The following is a 17,684-nucleotide window of genomic DNA, read 5'->3' as shown; positions in this document are numbered from 1 at the left end:
AACAGCGGCAGCTCGTTGCCGTGAGTGAGAGGGCCTCTCTACACAGCCGTGCGCAATGCTCAAACCTCGTTGGAGTAAAAGAAAAAGAACTGTCGAGTACGTAAGAAACGGGCGGTAGTTGATTGAAAATGTAACGGAGGAGCGAGCGAGTGGCTGCACGACGGGCATATAAATTGAGAGAGGGATGACGATGGGAGGGGCAGGCTCAATGTGGTGGTGGTGGGTGGTGTGCTGTGCCGTGTGGTGCTGTGCTGGCCGACGGCGGAGGGGCGCGTAGTGGAGGCAGCTTCGGGCTCGGGGTCGGTATCGGGGCGGCGAGCCGGCGGGCACTTTCCTCCCCCAGAAGATGGAACCTTACGGGGCAGCGGGGGTGGATGGCGGGGCGCTCGCTGGGGAGAAGGGGGGAGATTAACATGGATATTATTGACCCGAAGGGACGAGCGCTGTTTCTCGGCGCTTTTTACTTGGTGCCGACCACGTTCTTGGAAATGTGTAACTTAGTACGTAGTTGCAGCCAGGCTCTGGGTATATAAGTAGACGGTCTGCGGTGCCAATGCGTACTACTCCTATGGTGGCAATGTTTTGGAGGCCGAGTTTGTTCTCACAGATTTTCACGCACGGCGCATGGCGAAGCTGGAATGAGCCTACGAAGTACGCGCTTCGCTGCAATTAGTAGACGGCGCCGACAACGGCCTGCTGCACATCCATGGGACACAGGAGGCTGACAGAGTCAGGGTGGTATGACTTGTTCTACTCTTTACTCCCTGACCATATAGAAGCAGCAACATGGCCGCCGGCTCGCACAAGTATGTATGTACTTCGGACTCGGCCCCCTGTGGCCCGACGTGTTTGTTGTTGGATGTGGTGTTGGGATGGTTGATGCACAGCAGCGGGCAGAAGCAGGGCGCGGGGGTGGCTCCCCTCTGCTGGAGGGCGGAGAAATTAATTGCCGGGGAATTTCCACCACTCACCGGCAACGACCGGGGGGATCGTGGCAGGGCAGGACCAACAGCCGACGGGATGAATGAAGGTCTTCAGTGGCGCCCGCGAATATTGGGCGGGCGGATGCGTGTGCCCCGATCGTGCAACACACCGTGTACGGGAGTCAATGAAGCAGAACAATTGAGATGGAAATGTACGAAGTACGGAGTATGTAGAATTGGATTGCCGATTGCCTCTTGGCTTCTAAAATTGTCCGTCCACTATTTTCCCATGTGCTACTACGACATCCATGGGAGTCGCCGCGAGAGCCCCATGGCGACACGCTGGGTGGTTGTCAGTGGCTTCCAACCTTGTCTTGTTAGCGGCCAGGCACTGTCACGGGCAGTCAGTTCAAGGACCCCCCCCTTGTTCCCCTGTCAGCGAGCGGCAATTGACGCTGTGGGCGGCCGCTGTGGCGTGGCTGCTGCCCCGCGCTGAAGGGGGGGGGGGGGGGCTGAGGGTGCTGCCCCTCAATCAATTCTTCCGTCAGAGCTGCCCGCAGCATCCCGGCACATCATGGAGTGACTGCACGGCAACTGACGTGTATCGCGCCCAAACGCCGAAGCTCACCTGCCAAGCTAGCACCTGAGTTAATACCTACCACTTCATCTCCTCCTCGCTCTCTGTGCAACGGCGCATACATATTGTGCCCCCGTCCTGCCTCTCGCCATCGTATCACAGCCAACATCACTATCACCTCCGCTGACTCCATTGAAAGGATCGAGTGCTTTGAACCCCACCAGCAGCGACCATGGAGCCCCTCAACGTCTTGATGGTTCGTCCCAATTCTCTCACATGCGCCTCGCGCGAAGCTCCTCCCCCCCTTCGTATCGTCGCTCAGTCACTGACGCTCGACAGATTGGCACGGGCGAGTACACCACCGGCTTCGTCGGCGGCGGCGCCTCGGCCTCGGACAAAAAGGTGGGCGTCGTCGGCCTCACCCTCTTCGACCTGCGCCGCCGCGGCAAGGTCAACAAGCTGGGCATGGTGGGCGTCAACGGCAAGAAGTTCCCCGCCATCCGCGACCACCTTGATCGCAACATCACCCAGGCCTACAACGGCCTCGACACCTCCTTCGACTCCTTCCCCGCCGACGACGCCGTGAACCCGGACGCCTACAAGGCCGCCATCGACGCGCTGAAGCCCGGCGACGCCATCACCATCTTCACCCCGGACCCTACCCACTACCCCATCGCCCTCTACGCCGTCGAGCGCCGTGTCCACGTTCTACTAACCAAGCCCGCCGTCAAGCTGCTCGAGCACCACCAGGAGCTGCTGCGCCGCGCCGCGGCCAATGGCGTCTACGTCTTCGTCGAGCACCACAAGCGCTTCGACCCCGCCTACTCGGACGCCCGCTTCAAGGCCCGGGGCCTCGGCGACTTCAACTACTTTTACGCCTACATGAGCCAGCCCAAGTACCAGCTCGAGACCTTCAAGGCCTGGGCCGGCCGCGAGTCCGACATCTCCTACTACCTCAACAGCCACCACGTCGACATTTGCGACTCCATGGTCCAGCAGCTCGGCTACCTGCCCGTCAAGGTCTCTGCCTCGTCCTCCAAGGGCGTCGCCACCGACCTCGGCTGCGCCGAAGAGACCGAGGACACCATCTCCCTGCTCGTCACCTGGGCCAAGACGGGCGAGCCCTCCAAGCGCGCCGTCGGCGTCTACACGGCCTCGTGGACCGCGCCCCAGCGCGCCGGCGTCCACACCAACCAGTACTTCCACTACCTGGCCTCCGGCGGCGAGATCCGCGTCGACCAGGCCCACCGCGGCTATGACGTGGCCGACGACGCCGCCGGCCAGCTGCAGTGGTTCAACCCCTTCTACATGCGCTACGCCCCGGACGAGGACGGCAACTTCAACGGCCAGACCGGCTACGGCTACATCTCCCTCGAGAAGTTTGTCGACGGCTGCCGCGCCGTCAACGCAGGCGCCGCCAAGCCCGAGGACCTCGACGCCAAGGGCCTGCCCACCTTGCGCAACACCATTGCCACAACGGCCATTCTCGAGGCCGGCCGGAGGAGCATCGACGAGGGGCGCGAGGTGGGCATTTCCGTCGATGGCGACCAGTGGAAGCTGGTGTAGCCATGTATTGTTTTTGAAATTGTTTGTGGATGTATAGCTGGATTGTGAGGTAAAAGCTGGCCGACTGAATGGTGGGATAGGTCCATCGTATGCAGACTGGCAGACATGTCGTGCGGGTTGGACATGTAAAGAGAGAGGCCTGGTATATATATAGGCGGAGGTCCATGCAACGAATTACGACTGCTACACACAACATGGCATGACATGACGTGCTATTCCTTCAAGTCGTCTCAAGTAACCATGTTGGCCCCAGAATATTTTCTAAGCGGTCGTCGCCTGAGGCGCATCTCGACCTCCCAACTTAACTTGGAGCTGTGTAAGTTGTATTGTGGAACCCCCCACGTCCAAGCTCAACCACCAAAAAAGCTCGACTCCAAACTTCTCAACCTCACCTCTCCTCTCACAGTAGTCTCACGTCTCCTCACCCACCACTTACACCACACACACCCCCGTTACACCACACAAACACACACATACACAGAGAGACATAGAGAGACTCAACCCCGTCCCTCAGCGCCGCCATGGCATCCGACGACGATCCAGCAAGGCCGCTGCCGCCGCCCCCCCGCCACACGGACCTCATCTTCCCGTCGGCGGCGGCCACGCCGGCCGCGAGCGAGCAGCACATGTCCATGTCCTCGCTTCTCGGCTCGCTCCGGCGCTCCACGCTGAGCGTGCACAACCGCCTGGCTTCGATCCACGCCGACGCGCAGTTTGTCGCGCGCGCGGCGGCGGCCCTCTCCACCACCACCGCTGCTGCTCCTACGACTACCTCTACAACCGCAACTACCACCACCACTAGCAGTACTATTACTACTGATGCTGCTGCTACCTCGTCTGGAGCCACTAAGAGCAGGAAGCCCAGAAGAAGACTCAGGCGGCGGCGGCAGCGGCGCCCGCTCGTGGCGAATGAGCGCTGCGGCAGCTGGTACGTCCCGCCGGCGGACAAGGCGGCGAGCGCCTACTTCAAGAGCACGGACGGGCACGAGCGGGCGTGGAAGTTTAGCACGCGTAGGCTGAACTTGCACCTCGTGGAGCTCATTGAGAAGAATGACGGGTATGTATTTCATCTCTTGTGTTTATCTTTCTCTCTCATATCATGGCCCCTTTTTCAGTCTCTTCTCTTTTCTTCGGTCGGCTGGTCCCAGTCCTTTTATCTGGTCTCGACTGCTTGGACCGGAGAGAGTAGCTAGTGGGGAAGGGGAAATGGGAAAGAGAGAGAGAGAGACTGGAAGATAAGTAGGAGGCGGAACACACGAAAACGATGCTGACATTATTTCCCTTCAGAATCATCATCGTCGACTCTACGCGGCGCGGAAAACGCAAGTCACCCCACTCCCTTGACCGTTCTAGAAGCCCTCCTCCCCTCCTTGCCAACATCTTACTCTACACCTCACACCCCTATCTAGCGCTGGTGCCGCCATCTACTGCCGTCTCCCACGCCCACGTACAAGAATAGGAGCAACAGCCACAGCAACAACCAAGGGAAACCAGAGCTACGCTGACCGTGCCACCATACAGGCATGCCCGACGCCCTCTCCACCACCGTGCCCGTCTGGTGCGCCGTCCTCAACCGCGTCCTCCTCCCGCACCACCCCCTCTCGCACGAGCTGCACCTCCCGCCGCACCTCCTCCCCTCGACCCGCGCCCAGGTCGCCGCCCTGCTGCCCGGCTTTGCCGACGCCCTGCGCGCCCTCGAGCTCGGCCGCGCCCTGCCCCGCTGCCTCACCAAGCCTCTCCGGCCCCTGTGGGTGACGCAGGACTCGCCGCTGCGCTCCTTTCGCGACGACGACGACGCAGACGACAGCGACGATGATGCTGATGCTGATGATGGTGCTGACGACATCGTTGATCGTTATGATGGCGAGGACGGGAATCAGCGCGGTGGCGTTGCTGATGAAGGCGGCGATGGTGTCGAAGAAAAGGAGCAAGAGCAAGAGTGGGAAGAGGTGGAGGAGGAAGAGGAGAAAGATGGGGAGGAGGAGGACGACGACGACGGCACGCTCTTCACAGACTACCGCCCCGTAATCTGCCTCACCGCCAGCAGGCGCGTCGTCGCCGGCACCGAGGCCGACGCCGGCGGCTACATCCAGGGCGCCGCCGACGACACGGAGAACTGGGCCCACGGCCTCACCCCCGCGCTCTTCTGGGCGCACGCGGCCGAGCTGCTCTCCGCCCCGGACGACGCCCTGCCCGAGCTCATCGCCTCGCTCGTCGCCTCCTGCACTTCTTCTTCGTCGTCCTCCGTCACCGCCGCCGCATACTCATCATCATTACCCTCCACTACTACCACCACCTCGTCCTCCACTGATTCAGCTACCGCCTCTACTACCCCCTCCTCCCCAGCCGGCCCCCTCACCACCCACCGCCTCACGCCCCAAATCTCCGTTTGCGCACTCCCCCTCGACGCCCCTCCTCCTCCTCCTCCTCCTCCTCCTCCTCCATCTCCTCCTGCCGCCGCCGTTCCCATCCCCGAAGACGGTGCTCCCACAGCCACAGACGCCCTCAGCTCAACGCACTGCCACATCGCGCTGAGCAGCACGCCTACGCCCAAGGACACCTGGGTACGGTCGCCCACCTACATGCAGGTCGGGCTGGGGAAGAGTAAGACGGCCGCGCGGAACCTGCGCCTCGCCCTCCCCGAGATATGCTCCTTTGTCGCCAAGTTTTTGGAAAGGGGCGCCGCCGCCGATGCCCAGGATGGAGGCGCCTCATCTGCCTCGGAGTCCAAGGGGCGGCAACGGCCACAGGTCGTCATTGGGTGCGAATCGGGCAAGGACCTGTCCATCGGCGCGGCATTGGCACTGTCATGTTACCTGTTTGATGACGAGGGCAGGTTCCGCGCGTCGACCGAGGGTGCGTCCTTTACAAAGACACTCGTCAAGATCAGGCTCGGCGGCATCATGGCGGCATATCCGGAATGCAACCCGAGTAGACAGACATTGCAAAGCGTCAACAGCTTCCTCATGGACTGGAGAAATTGAATGCAAGGGCAATAAAAACTCATAAGACAAGGCTTCCATTTTCATTTCATCGTATATCTCTATCTATACGTCTAGCCACCATCGTGTTCACATATGAGCAGCGGGGCGCCGTGCCTGGTTCGTTCCTCAGCAAGAGGCCGTGCGTGATTCGCTCCAAAGTAAAGGGGGGCTTCAAACCTCCCCTGCCTGTACCTTGGCCAGGGCCGCCGGGAACTCGGACCAGTCGCGCATGACGATGACGGCGCCGGCGTCGCGCAGCACCTGCTCCATCTCGGCCTGCTTCTCGGCAGGGTAGGGGCCGACGTAGCCAATGACCTTGATGCCGGCGCGGGTGCCGCTGAGGGTGCCGCTCTTGCTGTCCTCAATGGCAACGCTTTCTTCGGCCTTCTTGCCCAGCTTCTTGAGGGCGTGCAGGTAGATGGCGGGGTCGGGCTTGCTCGTGGGCTTCTCAAGGCTGGTGGCGGCGGAGAAGACGACGTCACCCGGGAAGTACTTGTCCTGGCCGACCTTTTCAATGGAAGCGCGGACGCGGCGCAGAGCCGACGAGGACACGACGGCGAGCAGGTACTTGCGGGAGGCGGCGAGGCGCTCGAGCTGCTCGTCAACGCCGACGCAGGGCCTGGCGGCGGCCTTGAGCTTGGCGATGACGGCGTCCTCCTCCATGCGGACATACTTTTCCATGTCGTTGGGGGAGATCTCGATGCCGTACTGCTTCTGCAGCGTGGTGAGCATGCCGCGGAAGTTTTGGCCGACAAACTCCTTGATCAGCGTGTCCCCGGTGAAGGACACGGTGATGCCGCGCTCCTTGCAGATTTCATTGATGAGCCCGGCGCAGGCCTCAAAGGCCAGCTCCTCGGAGAGGACGAGCGTGTTGTCGCAGTCGAAAAGGAGGGTTGTGATCTATAGCAGCCACGGCCCGTCAGTTAGCTAGCAGTCTACAATTGCATTCTCGAGTGGTGTGACATTGGTTCGGCACACGAAGAAATTGGGAGAAGCGGGTGATAAGATCTTGGAGTGGAGGGGGAGGGGGATCGGCGGACGGCCGTACCTCAGGCATCTTGGCGGGTGGTTTGCAGCGAGCAATGGGTCGGACGAGAAGCTGGAGAAGCTGAAGAAGTTGAAGAGCAAGAAGAGGAAGGGAAGAAGCGGGGGAAAACACGCTGGACGAAAAGGAGGTGTAAAGACACGTGGTGCCGCAGGCAAAGAATTGCTTTTTGGTGGGGGGATAGGGAGGAGGAGGAGGAGGAGGAGGAGGAGGAGAGCAACAAGAGTAGCAGCCGCAGCAGCGAAATGTGCTTAGGTAGGTATGGCTGCGGGATGTTGAGTGGAGGGGAGGAGCGATCCAGGAACGCGGCGCCTGCCTCGCTCCGTCGCGGGGCCGGGCGCCTACAGATTTATTATGATGCTACCTTAAGCTAGTAGTTACTTCTGAAGTACTCCAAGTATTACCTGCCGTCACGCCTCGACGCGGGTCTGCACCCTGTGCACGCGCTTCACCACCTTGTGCTACCTGCCATTGCCTGGTGGTAAATACCTCAACAACACCTCCATCGGACTCAAAAAGGAGAGTGGGAGGGGAGGGGGACAACGGTTGAGGGAAGGCCTTCTTTCGAATCTCCCCGAGACGAGACAAGACAACAAGGCGCCCGCCTGGCCACCCCCCCACCACCAAAGTGCAAGCAAGGCGTGCGTGCCGATGCCCCTCCCCCTCCTCCCCCCTCCACAAGAGTGTCGTCATTGCCCATTGGCAGCAGCAGCAGCAGCAGCATCATCATCATCATCAGCAGAGGCAGCAGCAGCAAAGCGCACGCCCACCCAACTCTCCCCGCGCCACTCACGACGTACGGCAAACTTAAGGCGGCATCAGCGTTCACCACCATCAGCATCAATTTGCCCGACGCGCATTGCACATCTGCATCATGGGTGCGCTCGGGTTGTACACGATGCATGCTACGCTCATATACGAAGTACTTTGCGCGCGAGCAAAGAACCAGGAAACTGATGACAGAAATGAATGCAGGTGGTTGTCATCTACGTAGTTCGTGCCAACCAGCCGGCAGTCAGCCAACACCGCGTGATCCACGCGTCCCTGGCTGGCTCTTCCCTGTCCCTCCCTCTCCCTCTCCCTCCGCCTTATCATCATCCTCTCGCTACTCGTGATGTGCTGCTCTATCATGTGCAAGGCACGGCACCACCACCACCACCACCACCACCACCACCACCAACCCGCCGCCCCACCCCGCACCAGCCCAGCCCACTTCGACAGCGGGCGAGCCGGACGCCAGAAGCCTTGACCAAGCGAGCTCTGGTGGGGACAATAGAGGGTCGTGCTGACGACCTCTCCCGTAACCATTTATGCAATACATCTCCGGCTCGCCAGTTGTCTTCGAGCAAACGAGATGCTGCTGTAGAGTGCAATCCGCCGTGTATGTATACATGCTACGTACTACGGAACAATGCATGCACTAGTCTAGCAGCGTGTCACTGTTGCACAGAAACGGGCTTCACAACCACGCCATCCCACGCGTACTTCAAGGGGGGCCGTATCGCGTCTTTTCGCTACTAATTCGGTCCTATTCCCTCGACTCAGATGCTAATGCCGTATGCCAAGGCCAACGTGCCGACTCAAGAGGAGAAGAAAAAAATCATGATCCTAAAACGCCGTGTACACCATCCCGTTCATCAGGGAGATCCTCTCCGTCTTGCGAATCCGTCGTCATCATCATCAGCTTCATCACTTGGTACCAACTCTGCAAAGCCGCCTCCCGTGCGGCCGCTCCCATCATCCTCCGCAAATGCCAATACTACAACCCTCTCGCAATACCTTAGTACTTGTCGTACCCCCACCACAACAATAGTCTCGAATGCAATCGATGTGTGTGCCTGCTCTTCTGTCCAGCCGCTTTACAAAATCTCCCGCAGCTGCTGCTTCTGCGCGGGCGTCAGGCTCGAGGGGAAGTTGACCTTGTACTTGATGACAAAGTCGCCCCGCTGACCCGGCTTCTTGGTGATGGGCATGCCTAGGCCCGGGTACCGGTCCTCGCTTCCCGGCTGCGTCGGTCCGCCCTTGTCGAGGTTGATCTGGCGGCCTTCGATGGTCGTGACAGTCCGCTTCCATCCCGTGAGCGCCTCCTTGAGATCCAGGACGACTGTGTGCACGATGTCGTTGTCTTCGCGCTTGAAGAGCGGGTGTTCTTTCTTTAAAGCAACGAATTAGCATGGTCAGATCTTGTCAGCCTCAGTCTCATTGTGAATGCTTACCTCCTCGACGATAAAGTGCAAGTCCTGTCGACCGCCCTCAACCTGGTCCCCGACGCCATTAAACTTGATCTTGGACCCCTTCTTCAGGCCCGGCTTGATGGGCACCTCGAGGATCTGGTCCGTCTGGACGCGCTTGCCCGACTCGTCAAACGTCTTCCGCTTAATCTTCATCTTCTTGGTGACGCCATTATACAGCTCCTCGAGCGTCAGCGGCAGAGGCCGCTCCACCGTCGTAATCTCAGGCGTGGGCTCGCGCTTTCGTGGGTCGCCGCCGAAACCGGAAGTCCTCATCCTGGTACGGCCCGGGCGCCCGCCAGGGCCGCCGCCACCGCCAAACGAAAAGACGTTGGGGTCGTCATCGCCGCCGTGTCCACCCATGCCCTGGCGCATGAACTCGGCAAAGATGTCCTCGGGGTTGTTAAAGCTGAAGCCGCCGGCCGAGGCCCCGCCGGGGCTGCTGAAGTGGAACGTCCGGCTGCCTCCGCCTCCGGGCATTCCGCCGCCAAAGTCGAAACCACCGGGCATGCCGCCGGCGCCGGCGAAGGGATTCCCGCCGGCAGCGCCATCAGGGGGAGGAGCGGCGCCTCCTCTAAGCAGAAACTCAAGGCCGTACTGGTCGTAGATCTTGCGCTTCTCGGGGTCGGACAGAATTTCATACGCCTGTGAACACTCCTTGAACTTTTCGGCGGCGTTGGGGTTGTCCTTGTTCTTGTCGGGGTGCCATTTCAGTGCCGCTTTCCTGTTAAGTCATGTAGTCAGCACATGGAACAATCTAGGAGACCCAAGCAGAGCGGGCGGGAAGCACGCCTTCAACGGAGTTTGCGGAGTGGCGAGCTTTGACTCGTGGCCCGCAAAGTCCGGACGCCCGGCGATGAAGGAAGAAGTGGGTTGCGAGGAATATAAAACGTACCTGTAGCCCTTCTTGATCTCATCCTGCGTAGCCTCTGGCTTCACATTCAGGGTGTCGTAGAGCTTTGTCTCTTTGACCATGGCGGGCAACTACCCAACAGCAGTTGGCTTCCCACGCAAACGATTGGTCACTGAATTTTTTGCCGTATGAAAACGAGCGAAACAACGATGATGACCTTGTCTCGGCCGACAGTCTCGACCTCGCGTTGAGGGAGGGGGGGTGAGTGAGTGGCGGTAGTAGTAGGTGTATGTATTAGGAGGGGGGAGGGTTTATCAAGGTGAAAGTCAAAAGACGTGCGACGCAGTGCGTCGGATGCTTGGTGTGAGGCTGTCGCGAGCTTTTGTGCGTGCGCTGCGTACCAGCAATTGAAAGTGTGCGGGATGCAAGAAGAGAAAGGGAAGTGAATGCAGGCTGGTGGATGGATGCGGTGGTGGTGGATGTTTAGAACTCGGCCTGGGACGTTGGCGGTATGGATGGAGTGGTGAATGGCTGGCCGCTCGCAGTGGGGCCCGCCCCGACGCCCGGCTGCTGGAGAGGCGGGTAGCTTGTGGAAGCTTCCAACACCGCCGCCTATCACCCACCTCAACATCTACTAGAGGAGGTACTACCGCCTGGGGACCACCGCATCACGCAACCCGGGCATGCACTTCACTGGAGGTCCGGCCGGGTGTCTCTCGCCCGTGAATTTCGGTGCACCCGCAGCGCATCGAACATCGAGACACCTGATGGCGGGCCGCCCGGGGTCCTCGGCAACGCTAGAACCACATGCCACAGTACCTAAGGTATGGTACAATACCTACACCAACCTACACCTACAGTTGCGGGAGTAGAGGAGGTGGCGGGACCGCTACCAGATCTTGTTATCCCACTATGACGCAAAAACTCCCGGGTCGGCCGCCAGTCCCGTCTGCTTGCATCCGGAAATGGTTTGCTATTCGCACCGCCCAAACCGCAGAGAGAACAATAGCTCGCGATTCTCCATCAAAAGTCAATCACATTCACACAATTTCGGGGGCTCAGCACCCGTACCCCTTCCCCCTCCTCCTCCCCTCTGAAGCAGGTCGTCTCGCCTCACATGCTCGCCTAAATCCTTCTAGTAGTGCTGTTTGCTGCCACCACAAAAAAAGGCGTCGCCCCAGCGAGGCAAGGAGAGCTGCGAGCTGCTGGTGTCGCCGCCGCCGCCTCGCCGCAGGTGCATCCCTGCCTCGCCGACCGGCCTATGACGGCGCCCGCACGCCCGCAATGGCGGGGGCCCTCCATCGTCGTTGCCGTCGTCCCACAGCGGGGGAATGACCACGGGCACACCACCCTACTAAGTACTGTACCGTATAAGTAGCGTGTGTTTGTACTACATGTAGCAGTAGCCGAGCAAACGCTCGGAAGTCGACCTTCGCCGAAACTCTCGCCGGCGCAGCCAACAAACCATCATATGCGTGTCGGAAAATCTGTCAGAAGCTGTAGGCGATCCTCGCAGAGCTCATAGAACCAAGAACAGCGACGCAAGTCCCTTGCATGCTGCGTCATGTCGACCAGATCGACCATGGAACCTTCGAGAAGCTTCTATCGGAGCATCAACCATGCCCACGCTGATTGGATGCACCAACCTCAGTCTTGCTTTTGGCGGTGAACGCACGCATGATCGTGGCCCAGCGGCGTCTTGGAGCAAATGCCCGAATGCAGACCCCCAATACTGAATCTGACTGATATGTCCGTACAAAGTGTTATAGTGTTGTGCCTATGCAATGCGCCTGCGCCAGGACGCCTAGCCCTACAGTTGTTTCCGATAAGACAAAAGCGAGCCGCTTGTATCATCTGAATGCCCTCGTTACGACCTCATCGAGCCTCCAAGCCAGGGAATCGAACCCTCTGCCCTTACACACAGAAAACATGGACTGCTCTTTCGGGTCCCAGAACCAATTTCATGCTTCTCTCGCCCTTCTATGTAGGCGCTAGCGTTCATGCTCTGCGAGGTCCATGTCTATGCCCGCCTTGTTTCCACTGTCCTGGCCCGAGCCTCGTTGGGACGGCGCTATAAAGGCCGGTGGTCTCGAACGTTCCTGCATTTCGGGTACTCGGGCTGCCTTCTCAACGATACCCGTTAGGGATGACTGTCCCTGGATCGTGCCCACGGGCTCCAGGTCCTCGGCGGGCAACGTGTTTGGGGTCAGGGTGGCTGAGGTGCTCTCTGTGAACGCAGGTTGCCGGCCCTGTGGGGCAGGCGGCGTCGTGTCTGCCGACTCTGCATCGGCAGGAAACTGGTGCCCCGACATGTCCATCATCTCGGTTGCCCGCATGTCTTGGTTCTCCTCAAACGGGTTGTCGAAGCCCCCATGATCGACGCTACCGATCGATGCACGATTACTATCCATGGAATCTGGGCTATCCGAGCGGTGTTTGCGTTTGGACGGAGAGATTGCTTCACCCAGTGAGGGCTTCCGTGAGTCCACCTCGGTCACCTCTCGGCTCAGTTCCTGACGGAAAGCCTTGTTCTCCGCCCGCGCGAACCGGTCCAGAGGCGCCGACAGCGGCTCCCGATGCGCGCCGAGTGCCTCCTCGGTGGCATAGACGAAAAGCGGGTTCTTCGTGACCTGCCACATCTCACGAAAGACGCGCTCAACTTCGATTTTCTAGCAACTGTTAGCCGCTTCGACGCCGATGCCGAGATACTTGTGCTCCTCACCTCGGCCTTTACTGGTTTCTCCTCATTGGGTGCGTACGCCAGTCTCCACCACTGATCCAGCGGCTTGGGGGATTCCTCCAACTCTATCAGATCTGGCTCGGAGCGCTGGCAGAGGTAAATCACGTCGTTCGGTGTCGCCACGCCCCGAAGAAGGTACCTTTTGCACGTCATGGGGCGCGGCCGACCCTCCTTGTTGGGGTCGGTGAGAAGTCTGCCGAGGAACCGCTGTTTGGCATGGACCCGTTCCAGCTGCTCGTTCGTGACTGTGACAGAGTCAGCATCTTGACGCCAACAAAAGTTGGACGGCGGTCACGCACCCTTCAGCTTAGCCTCTATATCGGCCGCGGCCAGGCTCGCTGCCTTGAGCACTTCCTCGACCTGCTCTTGATGACCCAGCTCCTCGTCGTTCATTGTGCAGGGCGCTGCCCGGTAGTCCGGATACTTGTCCGTGTCAAAACCAGACTCCTCCATGCCCCGGAACCGCCCTCGACCGGCTAGGTATTCGCGGTACGCGGTCCACTGACCCGTGACCTTTTTGAGCACATCTCCTTTGTCGAACGACTCGTGATTCCAGTCGTTGAGCCAGCGATGCAGTTCCTGTTGAGCAAGAGCAATGTCTTTGATTTGCTCCTTTGTGTCGCACCAACCCTGCTGTATTCTGCGGGCCTCCTCCTTGCGCGAGTCGAGATATTTCTCGGGGTAGAATTCGAGGGGGATGTCGAGAGAATCTGCTGGACCATCGCCTCCTATCTTGATGGTGATGACCTCGCCCATTTCCTTGAATACGGCCATCTTAGAGTCTTCGCTCAATTCACCCCAGGCGAGGGCATCGCTCCACATGATATGGTCGAGCGACTCGTACAGGGTCTTGATGTACTTGTAGTCGGATCGGAGATGCTCAATCTCCAGCAAGCCAAACTTGGCCTCGTCATCGCTGATGCTGCCGCCGAGGACGCGGGCCAGGGTCGCGACCTGAGTCAACGGCTTGATCAAGTCGCCGTTCAACTCGGTGAGGTGCTCGTAGAACTGCTTCTCAGGACCGAGGCTAGAACTGGGAATAAGGTCCGTCAACACGCTCACGGTACCGTAACTGCGCTCTGTCGAGTCCAGAAAGGCCATGAGCCGGTGCATCTCCTCATGACTGCCGGTAAATGCGTCGTGTCTCTCTCCCCAGCCAAGCTCGCCCGACTGCAGCCTGGCCAAGATTTCGGGCGTAAGTATCTCCTGGCCATTCCACCAACCGCTATTAAACCCATATGATGCAGCAGGCGTGCCGCATTGCAGCAGGACATTTCGAGCAAGCGGTATCTCGTGGAGAATAGTCAGCAAACCACCCAGGCGATGCTCTCCGAATGAGGATCGTCCTTGAATAAGAAACGCCGGCACTCCCGCGGGTCTCCTCCTAGCTTCCGGAGCCAGTTCACCCGCCTTGCTCGACTCGGCCGGGATCATAGCCCAGTTGTCTGACTCGTACTCGCCGCGGTTAGCTGGTCCGAAACGTGGCGCCGAGGACGATGAATCCACAACGCCCGTCTCCTGAGCCGGCAGGGCTATTCCAGCCTCCTGTGCCGATTCGCGGAGGGCCCGCTGCATGTCCTCGTCCTCGCGTGAGTGTGCATCAGAAGCACCTAGAGACACTCGTATTAGAGCCGCGTTCACGCGGGAAAGGAAGGCGGCTGTACCTGGCGCGTCTGGTCCAGCAGCCCAGTCCACCATTCTCCCGAGTGGCGATCGATCGTTTGATCTCGACGGCGGCCTCGAGGGGGCTCCGGGGCCGTAGTTCTCTGGGGGAGGAGTGACGCCTTGTATGACTTCGTTCTGGCCCATCGACTCGACGTGAAAAGCTGCCGGCGTCAGCATCGCGGCCAAGTGCCGCCTGGGTACCAGACTTACAGATGCCCGCGTTGTTATCGCTACCATCTCTATCGGCGGAAAACATGCTCTCATTCCATATCTGGGTATACTTTTGCCTGAACTGCAAAGCGGTTAGCCCGTGCTCTACTGCAGGCATGCGCGAGGACGGGGACCGACGTACGTTGGCGGAGTTGTCGAAAAACTGCATCAGGACTGTCTCTATGTTGCAGCCGTTGCTCTATAGCATACGTCATCAGCAGGGCAGTCGCGACGTTGGGTCAAGTCCCTCTCTCGGGGGAGGGAAGGACATACCTTCAACGCCTGGATAACCATGGCCCGGTCATCGTGCGGGTTGAAGTTGGCAATCTCCAGTATCTGCGAGATTTCATCCTCCGTCGGCTCCCTGGAAGCCATCTTGAGCCGCTTCAGGGTCCTCGGGACCGATGCATCGGCGGCGTCGCGGTTGTCGTCGTCGTCGTCGTCGTTGTCGTGGGTCGGCGGGGATCGCGGCAGGGCTGCGGTGCCGAGAGCTTAGGGAAGCTTCGGTCGTGGTCGGCGCGTGACAACACGTGCTAGGGCAGGGGTCTGGCGCGGGAAAGCAGGTAGGTCGTTTCGGAGGAGTGGCGGGTAGCACTAGGAATGATGTAGCGAGGGTGCGAAGCGGGCTCACGATGCGACACGACGATCGAGAGAAGCGTCGCGGAAGCGGCCCCAGCTCGCTGTGGTGGTTTTGTGGCACTGGAGGCGCTTGGTGCACCCAACTGCTGATGAGGTGAGGTCTCAGTGCAGCGCCCAGCAAGCATTGGGGCACAGCCGCCTGATAAGATAAGCCTGTGGCAGTGACGCAGTGACGTACGAAGCACAACCCGCCGTTCAACCGGCGCTGACGGTCTTCGGTGCTGCGGCTCGCCACAGCCTACGTATGCACAATCAACTGAATGACGAATGCACTATACGAGGACCTCAGAGTGAATCAATGAAAAAGTGGCGTAATGCATAATTTGGACGGGACACAGTCCTCGAGTACACTGCGTACTCCTACTGTCCCGGTCACGGGACATGGGGTGGGTGACACAATCAGCGTGCGTCCAATACGCGTGGCAAGCTTACGTCTAGTATAAGCCGTCTATCAAATGCATGCCTAACATCCAGGCGAATCAAACCCGTCATAGAATCCCGATGCCCTGCCACAAACTCCGTTGCCAATCTCCCAAACCGCGACAAAGAAAAAGTGGTCCATAAGCGACTCTGTTGAGACGCTTTTGGACTGTGGCGCTCCTCCGAGAAAACGCCAGAAGAGTGATAGTCCCGCTATGCAGTGTGTGTGGTATAGATGTGAAGGATGAATCGACGTTCAGGGCATGGCTGCCGCAACGGACCAAGGCGGGCGACCGACCGGTGTCCAATCACTGCTTGTCTTCTTCATCCATCTCGTCCTCGTCATCGTCGTCAAAGTCGCCCATGTCCTCGTCGCTATCGCTGCCGCCAAAGTCATCCTCCACATCTGACATGTTCCAGAAGTCGGCGTCGTCCTCGACGGGTTTCTGCGGCGCGGGCGCCAGTTGCGCGGGGGTGGGCATCTTGACCCCGTCCGGTACGTCCTTTTGCGTCCGGGCTACCAGGGCCTTGGCAAGCGCGTCGTACTCCTCGCGGTTGTCACGGTAGAGCACACTGGCATCCACGTTGGCGGCGGAGTTGATCTCCGGGTCGTCCATGAGCAGGAGCACGGAGCGCAGAACGGACTCGACGCCGTGCAGCACGTTCCAACGCTCGCTCGCCAGCTCCCCGGACTGCTCGTCATCGCCAGGCCTATGGAGGATCGAGATGCAGAGGTTTCCGTCCGAGTAAACGTTGGGGTGGATGATATTCTTGGTCAGGAAACGAAACGTCGGCGGTTGATATGGGTACTCGTTAGAAAACTTCATGTCCGCCTACGTAATCAGCCAGTTAGCAAAGGTGGTGAACCGGAACGGCAGCTCGGGGTCTCCCAACATACCCGTAGGTACGCTCCATGCCAAACGCTATCAGGGTTCACAACCCAGAGTCCAACCTTCCACCGCAGAATGTTGGCTTCATCCGTCTGCAGGACCACGTCAGCCTCAGAGTCTTGCCGCCGACGAAAGAAGAGAAAAAGGGCAACGCACCTCGATGTGCACCCACTTCTCCTTGTGAAGTGGTATCAACTCTTGCATAAGCCGCTTCTGCGCCATGGTAACAACGGGTTCTTGTCCAGCCGGGTTATGGCGTGTCTGCCAGTCAACTGGTCCGTCGCAAACGGCGAGAACAGGCGCCCTTAAATATTCGCAATCAGCCCAGGCCTGGCGCGCCCTTGAGATGGAAGCGCCGATTCCGGGTACGTATAATGAGCACCCGTGTGCCCCAGTGCCCGTCGACCGCAGGACGGGCGTGGTACACTCGAAGCGTGGTGGCGGCGGCTGCTGCTGCTGGTCGGTAGCGGATCCCGGCTGCGCGAGCACAACGTGGGGGAGGGAGAGACAATCGAGAGTCAGAGACAGGGCTGGACGGGTGGTTGCACGTGCGACGGGGTGGGGGTGTGTGGCCGGTCGGGTCTTCGAGGGGGGAGGTTTCGCAGTCAGACACGTTAGTGGGCGAGCGGGAGAGAAGAAGAAGGAGGGAGAGGGAGAAGACGGTGAGGGGATTCAGGCTGCGACTTGGAGGAGGTGGATGGAGGATGGGTGTGTTACTGGGCTGTTGGCCGGAGCGGAACGCGGAGCCTGAAAAAGATGATGGCCCTCTCCAAGGGCGGCAGTGGACGGACGGCTCGTGGGTACAGTAAAGTTGGCGAGTTGGTCAGCCGGCTGGCGAGTGACGGCATCAGGTGCGCCCCGCCACCCGTAACCGTCACGGAGTGGCCGGGGCGGTGGACAGGTGTTGATGCCCTCCACCATGCGCCCATCGGGAGGTGAGC

At 59.7% G+C, this 17,684-nt stretch overlaps 6 protein-coding genes across 6 annotated transcripts; 2 read left to right on the top strand and 4 right to left on the bottom strand.

The window, feature by feature from the left end:
- Positions 1 to 1,497: 1,497 nt before the first annotated feature.
- JDV02_004938 (uncharacterized protein) lies at positions 1,498 to 3,257 on the top strand. Its single transcript, XM_047986185.1, has 2 exons — positions 1,498 to 1,756; positions 1,840 to 3,257. The coding sequence occupies exons 1-2, from the start codon at positions 1,733 to 1,735 to the stop codon at positions 3,064 to 3,066; spliced, it is 1,251 nt and encodes a 416-aa protein (XP_047842165.1). The 5' UTR covers positions 1,498 to 1,732; the 3' UTR covers positions 3,067 to 3,257.
- A 181-nt stretch (positions 3,258 to 3,438) lies between these two features.
- Positions 3,439 to 6,082, top strand: RIT1 (tRNA A64-2'-O-ribosylphosphate transferase). The gene is made up of 3 exons (XM_047986184.1): positions 3,439 to 4,123; positions 4,354 to 4,388; positions 4,588 to 6,082. Exons 1-3 carry the CDS (start codon positions 3,588 to 3,590, stop codon positions 6,048 to 6,050), a joined length of 2,034 nt encoding a protein of 677 aa, XP_047842164.1. The 5' UTR covers positions 3,439 to 3,587; the 3' UTR covers positions 6,051 to 6,082.
- On the bottom strand, positions 6,071 to 7,302 carry JDV02_004935 (uncharacterized protein). The gene is made up of 2 exons (XM_047986183.1): positions 7,099 to 7,302; positions 6,071 to 6,950 (listed from the first exon to the last, which is right to left on the bottom strand). The coding sequence occupies exons 1-2, from the start codon at positions 7,105 to 7,107 to the stop codon at positions 6,222 to 6,224; spliced, it is 738 nt and encodes a 245-aa protein (XP_047842163.1). The 5' UTR covers positions 7,108 to 7,302; the 3' UTR covers positions 6,071 to 6,221.
- A 1,194-nt stretch (positions 7,303 to 8,496) lies between these two features.
- SIS1 (Molecular chaperone (DnaJ super)) lies at positions 8,497 to 10,708 on the bottom strand. The gene is made up of 3 exons (XM_047986182.1): positions 10,222 to 10,708; positions 9,312 to 10,050; positions 8,497 to 9,248 (listed from the first exon to the last, which is right to left on the bottom strand). The coding sequence occupies exons 1-3, from the start codon at positions 10,299 to 10,301 to the stop codon at positions 8,955 to 8,957; spliced, it is 1,113 nt and encodes a 370-aa protein (XP_047842162.1). The 5' UTR covers positions 10,302 to 10,708; the 3' UTR covers positions 8,497 to 8,954.
- A 1,224-nt stretch (positions 10,709 to 11,932) lies between these two features.
- On the bottom strand, positions 11,933 to 15,512 carry JDV02_004933 (uncharacterized protein). The gene is made up of 7 exons (XM_047986181.1): positions 15,068 to 15,512; positions 14,937 to 14,993; positions 14,795 to 14,876; positions 14,584 to 14,745; positions 13,219 to 14,529; positions 12,902 to 13,164; positions 11,933 to 12,848 (listed from the first exon to the last, which is right to left on the bottom strand). Exons 1-7 carry the CDS (start codon positions 15,167 to 15,169, stop codon positions 12,171 to 12,173), a joined length of 2,655 nt encoding a protein of 884 aa, XP_047842161.1. The 5' UTR covers positions 15,170 to 15,512; the 3' UTR covers positions 11,933 to 12,170.
- Positions 15,513 to 16,161: 649 nt separating this feature from the next.
- Positions 16,162 to 16,965, bottom strand: JDV02_004932 (E2 ubiquitin-conjugating enzyme; the record flags this gene model as incomplete). Its single annotated transcript, XM_047986180.1, has 3 exons — positions 16,162 to 16,686; positions 16,752 to 16,835; positions 16,900 to 16,965. 3 exons carry the CDS (start codon positions 16,963 to 16,965, stop codon positions 16,162 to 16,164), a joined length of 675 nt encoding a protein of 224 aa, XP_047842160.1.
- Positions 16,966 to 17,684: the final 719 nt, after the last annotated feature.

The sequence above is a fragment of the Purpureocillium takamizusanense genome, chromosome 4 (assembly GCF_022605165.1).
Source record: "Purpureocillium takamizusanense chromosome 4, complete sequence".
Classification (NCBI taxonomy): domain Eukaryota; kingdom Fungi; phylum Ascomycota; class Sordariomycetes; order Hypocreales; family Ophiocordycipitaceae; genus Purpureocillium; species Purpureocillium takamizusanense.
This window is presented reverse-complemented; position numbering and strand designations above follow the sequence as displayed.

What these genes read in the sequence shown, in the direction of transcription:
- SIS1 (XM_047986182.1), bottom strand. Translation starts at nt 10,301, where the DNA reads ATGGTCAAAGAGACAAAGCTCTACGACACCCTGAATGTGAAGCCAGAG. An exon ending in GAGATCAAGAAGGGCTACAG is followed by an intron (nt 10,051 to 10,221) that starts GTACGTTTTATA and finishes ATGACTTAACAG; the next exon opens with GAAAGCGGCACTGAAATGGC. An exon ending in TGCACTTTATCGTCGAGGAG is followed by an intron (nt 9,249 to 9,311) that starts GTAAGCATTCAC and finishes GTTGCTTTAAAG; the next exon opens with AAAGAACACCCGCTCTTCAA.
- JDV02_004933 (XM_047986181.1), bottom strand. Translation starts at nt 15,169, where the DNA reads ATGGCTTCCAGGGAGCCGACGGAGGATGAAATCTCGCAGATACTGGAG. An exon ending in TGGTTATCCAGGCGTTGAAG is followed by an intron (nt 14,994 to 15,067) that starts GTATGTCCTTCC and finishes CGTATGCTATAG; the next exon opens with AGCAACGGCTGCAACATAGA. An exon ending in TTTTCGACAACTCCGCCAAC is followed by an intron (nt 14,877 to 14,936) that starts GTACGTCGGTCC and finishes ACCGCTTTGCAG; the next exon opens with TTCAGGCAAAAGTATACCCA.
- RIT1 (XM_047986184.1), top strand. Translation starts at nt 3,588, where the DNA reads ATGGCATCCGACGACGATCCAGCAAGGCCGCTGCCGCCGCCCCCCCGC. An exon ending in CTCATTGAGAAGAATGACGG is followed by an intron (nt 4,124 to 4,353) that starts GTATGTATTTCA and finishes ATTTCCCTTCAG; the next exon opens with AATCATCATCGTCGACTCTA. An exon ending in CTCTACGCGGCGCGGAAAAC is followed by an intron (nt 4,389 to 4,587) that starts GCAAGTCACCCC and finishes GCCACCATACAG; the next exon opens with GCATGCCCGACGCCCTCTCC.
- JDV02_004938 (XM_047986185.1), top strand. Translation starts at nt 1,733, where the DNA reads ATGGAGCCCCTCAACGTCTTGATG. An exon ending in AGCCCCTCAACGTCTTGATG is followed by an intron (nt 1,757 to 1,839) that starts GTTCGTCCCAAT and finishes GACGCTCGACAG; the next exon opens with ATTGGCACGGGCGAGTACAC.